This window comes from Priapulus caudatus, unplaced genomic scaffold (genome assembly GCF_000485595.1).
Source record: "Priapulus caudatus unplaced genomic scaffold, Priapulus_caudatus-5.0.1 Scaffold278, whole genome shotgun sequence".
Lineage (NCBI taxonomy): Eukaryota > Metazoa > Priapulida > Priapulimorpha > Priapulimorphida > Priapulidae > Priapulus > Priapulus caudatus.
The window spans coordinates 10,278-15,175 of NW_014577339.1; the positions used below are offsets into that span (position 1 = coordinate 10,278).

General features: G+C 47.1%; 1 protein-coding gene across 1 annotated transcript; it reads left to right on the plus strand.

The window, feature by feature from the left end:
* Positions 1-799: 799 nt before the first annotated feature.
* LOC106808440 (tetraspanin-14-like) lies at positions 800-4,654 on the plus strand. Its single transcript, XM_014811164.1, has 7 exons — positions 800-832; positions 1,595-1,669; positions 1,972-2,070; positions 2,274-2,381; positions 2,817-2,912; positions 3,251-3,334; positions 3,997-4,654. Exons 1-7 carry the CDS (start codon positions 800-802, stop codon positions 4,078-4,080), a joined length of 579 nt encoding a protein of 192 aa, XP_014666650.1. The 3' UTR covers positions 4,081-4,654.
* Positions 4,655-4,898: the final 244 nt, after the last annotated feature.

The window sequence follows — 4,898 nt, forward strand, 5'->3', positions numbered from 1 at the left end:
GAGAGCGCGAATGAGAGGGCAATAGAAACATAGAGAGAGAGAGAAGGGGAGAGATGAAGAGGGAGAGAGAATGAAAGAGAAAGAGAGAGATTGAGTGAAACAGCATGAGAAGTTTTGAGAGGATGCGGCTGGTTGCCTCGGTTACCAGTCAGCTCGGCTGCGCTGTCGTCACGTATGCTATTAACAATGTGTGTAATCTAGTAGCATATAGTTAGCAGCCGACTATAGGCTGACCTCAGCTAGACCAGCGCCGTTGATTTACAAGGAGCCGAGAGATCAGCATCTGAAAAGCATCCGTCTCTATTTTTGCTGCAGGTTGAATCGATGGGAGCGCTGCACGCACACACGCACATATATATATGTCTGTAGCGTTGCTTCGTCTGTCATGCAAATACGTCGCTTTGCTTTGTCGGCTGTTTCACGATGGGATGTCGCATAATTGCGACTGTCGTTCTGTGTCGCCCTCGACCGCGTGTGTCTACTTGTGTAGATAGGGCTGAGAGTGTGTGAGTATATGTGTGTGGGCGTGAATGCGTGCGTGTGTACGCGAGGGACAGAGAAAGAGCAAAAGATAGACGCAAAGAATTAGCAAGCAGGCATGAGTATACACTAGGGAGAATGAGTGCAAAACAGAGAGAGACAGAGAAAGAGAAAGTGAGAGAGTGTGTGTGTGTGTGTGTGAGAGAGAGAGAGAGAGAGAGAGAGAGAGAGAAAGAGAGGAAAGAAAAATAGAACAAAGGTGAGAGATGTCTCGGGACAGGGAGCTAGCGAAAGAGAAGGCGACGGAGCGAGAAACGCAATGGGGAAGAAAAGGAAAGCGAGCGAGGAGCATGTAGAAAAGAGAGACAAAATAAACTAATGCTGCAGCTTCTCCTTCGCCAAGAGTATAGCAGCAGTGAATTCACACGAGACACCGCTACGCATGTATGCCTCTCAGCTTTAGCCGAGAGCACCGCACACACACACTCACCTACATTTCTGTCACAACTGTTGCTAACTCAACCAGCTAACTACGCGCCACACGTCCGTGTATTGACGAGCACCGAGGGAGCACTAATGCCTACGACGATTCATGCCGAAACTGAATTATGTATTCCTACAAACAAGTGATGTAATGCGCAGTGTGTGCGTACGTATGTGCATGCGCGCGTGCGTGTGTGTGCGCGCATGTGTCAGTTCTTCCTTGCGTGCGTGCGTGCGAGTGTTTGTACGTGCGTGCATACATCTGTATCGCGAGAGAAAGAGAATTTTGCCAATACACCCGAGCACGTACGTGGTGCGTGTGTGCGTGGGTGCGTGTGTGCGTGGGTGCGTGGGTGCGTGTGTGCGTGTGTGCGTGGGTGCGTGTGTGCGTGGGTGCGTGTGTGCGTGGGTGCGTGTGTGCGTGGGTGTGTAAATCTATGCGAGGAAAAGAAAGGGTATATACAGAAAATCCGTACGCGCGTGAACGAGAGAGAGAGAGAGAGAGGGGGGGATTGAGAGAGAGAGAAAAAGAGTGAGAGAAAGAGAGACAGGCGAGACATAAAGAGAGGAAGGGCAATGCACTACAATTAGTGATGGGTTGGCCTATTTACCGACAATTTTTTCATTTCAGTTCTTCATCACGTTGATCTTGGTTCTCGTGGGTGAGATAGGAGGCGGTGTCTACGCCTATCAACAAAAGGAACAGGTACGGTTAGACTTATATGGATAGGCTCGTTCTTAAAATAGATCTCTCCTTGTTCGTCTAGCCACGAAATAAAGAAATCTGTTAGAAATAGCTCTAACCTCCAGGGCACGCGTTATTAGGGACATGATGCGTGCAAACATGTCGTCATTGTTTATTTCGTAAATGAAGACAGAGATCTATTCTATATCCATTCTCTGCCTATGCTCTTCTTCATCTCCATTCCATATCTATGCTCATTCATACTCATATGGAGGCCTAGACGGCTATCACTGTCCCGATGACGTCACCGCTGCTTTCCGCAGGTCGTTGACGTCATCAGAGATTTAATTAGAGGGACAATACGAAACGAGTACGCTGTAAATTCTGCGCAACGAAGCCTAATCGACTACCTACAGAGAAAGGTGAGCCGAGCCAACATTGATAACGAATTGCTTGCATAACGGAACTCATTCTCATTTCACGATAGCTCGACTACTAGTAACTACTACGACTACTAGTCTAAAACCGAGTTGTCGTGAGTGCAAATTGTAAAGATTATGAAAATGTTCGTTGTTTTCTCACTGTGTTTCTATTACGTGGTCATCGTCTTGTCGGCATGGCATAGTTGGAGTGCTGTGGCAGCGATGGACCGGACGATTGGGTAGGGATCGTAGTCTACGACCCAGACAAAGGAGCGGACATTGGAGTCGACGAGAAAGCTCAAATAAATCAGGTGCCATTCACTACTGACCTTTACTGACCTCTATTAACATCTCACCGCTACTGACCCTCTATTGGCATCTATTAAGTTCTAATGGTTTCTATTGACATCTCCTTACCACTATTGACCTCTATTGACCTCTATTAACCTCTTTACTGGTCTTTTGATTTCACCCGTTATCTGGCATTCACCGTTTTTCATAGTGTTGCAAGTTTGTGAAGGATAAAACAGTTTGCATGCTGGCTGTAAACCGAATAAACTAGCATCTGTGTGCGTGCGTGCGTGCGTGCGTGCGTGTGCGTGCGTGCACCTGGGCGTATGTATGTGTGCGTGCACGTGTGCGTGCGTATGTACATATGCGTGAATGTGAGCGTGAGTGCGTGCGTGTGTGCGTACGTGCGTGCGTTTGTAATCCAATGTGAGACGGGGATTTCGTTTGTGTGACAGGCCCCAGCATCCTGCTGCACGCCCGCCAGTTTGGCTGCCAGCCCTGACCAGTGTGGCGTGCTATCCGATAGCGACTACCCTAATGTATGGACCGTGGTGAGTGTAACACGAAAGTCCGTAGCAACTTGGTCTAATATAGGTGGACTGCGTCTGCTAAGTATTCAGTTTGCTAAGCATCAATTCTGTCATGAGCATGAGGCTCCCCATCTGTCAGGAATAAACTGTATTTTGCGAGAGAGAGAAAAAACTCTCCAACGAATATTTTTTTAGTTTAGTTGCCTGACGCGGACAGAACAATGGGCGATTTAAATAATTCAGGAAAACTTAATAATTGATAGCAATAACACGCAATGGGAACGCTGTTGATATAAACACCACGGCGAAGCGGATGTGAATAATTTTTGCCTCACCTGTCCGCGATGTTTCGTATGCAGGGTTGCCATGAGCAACTAGGTGTGGCAGTGAAGGACAACCTAGTTCTCGTCATAGGAATAGCCGTCTGCATAGCAATACTACAGGTGAGGGGTACATTACCTGCACACGCAGTAGATGCACAGCATTACCTGCACAAACAGTAGATACATAGCTACATACTTGCATAAGTATATACTGCTGTAACGTGCTGGCATAGCATGCTGCTGTAACATGCTGCTGTGTGCAACAGCTCTGCATGCTGCTGTAACATACTGTTGTAACATGCTGCTGTAACATGATGTTATAACATGATGCAGTTACATGCTGTTGTAACATTCTGTTGTAACGTGATGCAGTCACATGCTGTTGTAACATGATGCTGTCACATGCTGTTGTAACATGATGCAGTCACATGCTGTTATAACATTCTGTAGTAACGTGATGCAGTTACATGCTGTTGTAACATGATGCTGTAACATGATGCTGTAACATGCTGTTGTAACATGATACTGTAACATGCTGTTGTAACATGATGCTGTAACATGCTGTTGTAACATGATGCTGTAACATGCTGTTGTAACATGATGCTGTCACATGCCGTTGTAACATGATGCAGTCGCATGCTGTCTTTACAACTCCATATACTGCCGTGCCACGCTGCTGTCTCAGCTGCTGCCACAGCCCAGCTATGATGTGATTCTGTATCATACTGCTGTTATATGCTGCTACAACGTGGCCATGTATATATGCCGTGTTTCTGTTACAGATCGCTGTCATGGTGTTCACGCTGACGCTATGCATCGGCTTGAGTCGCACTGAGTACGAGCCAGCCAACATCGAGAAATACTAACTCTCCCATAATTCCACCGACCAGCTCAACAACTCCGAACACAGCTACTAGGGGGCGGGTGTGTTCCGACCACCACCGTGGTCCGCGCAGACACGCACAACACATCGACGACGCCACACGTTCCCGAAACAACGTTGGGTGAAATGTATTTTGCGTAAATATCTCGTGCGTTCCTACCCGTGCAGCTGTTGATATTTGTTGCGAGACAGGCGTGGCTCGTCAAAATGCGATGGCAGAGCCTCTAGTGGTAACGTGCAGAGTTATATGTTATTGCAATGAACGGAAGCTGAAGTTATTGAGCCACTGTTGCGCCGGGTATGCTCTACGGTGGTTGCCAGGGGCCACGTACGTGAGTCATAGGGACCCTACAGTGGCTGATGCGAGCACGAGTAATACGCTGGCAGGCCTTGCAGAGGGTGAAAGACCCAAACATGGGAACTAGGCGTCTCTGTTGTTTAATATCGATTCCGTAGGAGAAAATCAAATTTGAGTTATTTATGAACTTGGTAATTGCATTGCTGTTATTTCAAGGTTCTGCAAATTGGCTCATTGGCGTTGGAATATTTAAGCAGAATGTACACACGCAATATATATATATATATATATATATCAACTTCAGAATCAAGCAGCCTCACGTGAACTTCTTCGACGCTCGACTCATCGATGATATACTCTAAAATCACAACAGCAAGACTAAAGAAATCGTTCGACCCGGCCGCCGCTTGTCCAACGATCTCGAAGCACTCTGTTTCATTCCTAAATACGGATAATATCGCGGTGTCTTCGTCGATGCCGCCACGCCAATGTCTATAAACGGC

Excerpts from the sequence above, each read along its gene's own strand:
- LOC106808440 (XM_014811164.1), top strand. The coding sequence starts at position 800 with ATGGGGAAGAAAAGGAAAGCGAGCGAGGAGCAT. Across the intron at positions 833-1,594 it reads GGAAAGCGAGCGAGGAGCAT|TTCTTCATCACGTTGATCTT; the intron begins GTAGAAAAGAGA and ends TTTTCATTTCAG. Across the intron at positions 1,670-1,971 it reads CCTATCAACAAAAGGAACAG|GTCGTTGACGTCATCAGAGA; the intron begins GTACGGTTAGAC and ends TGCTTTCCGCAG.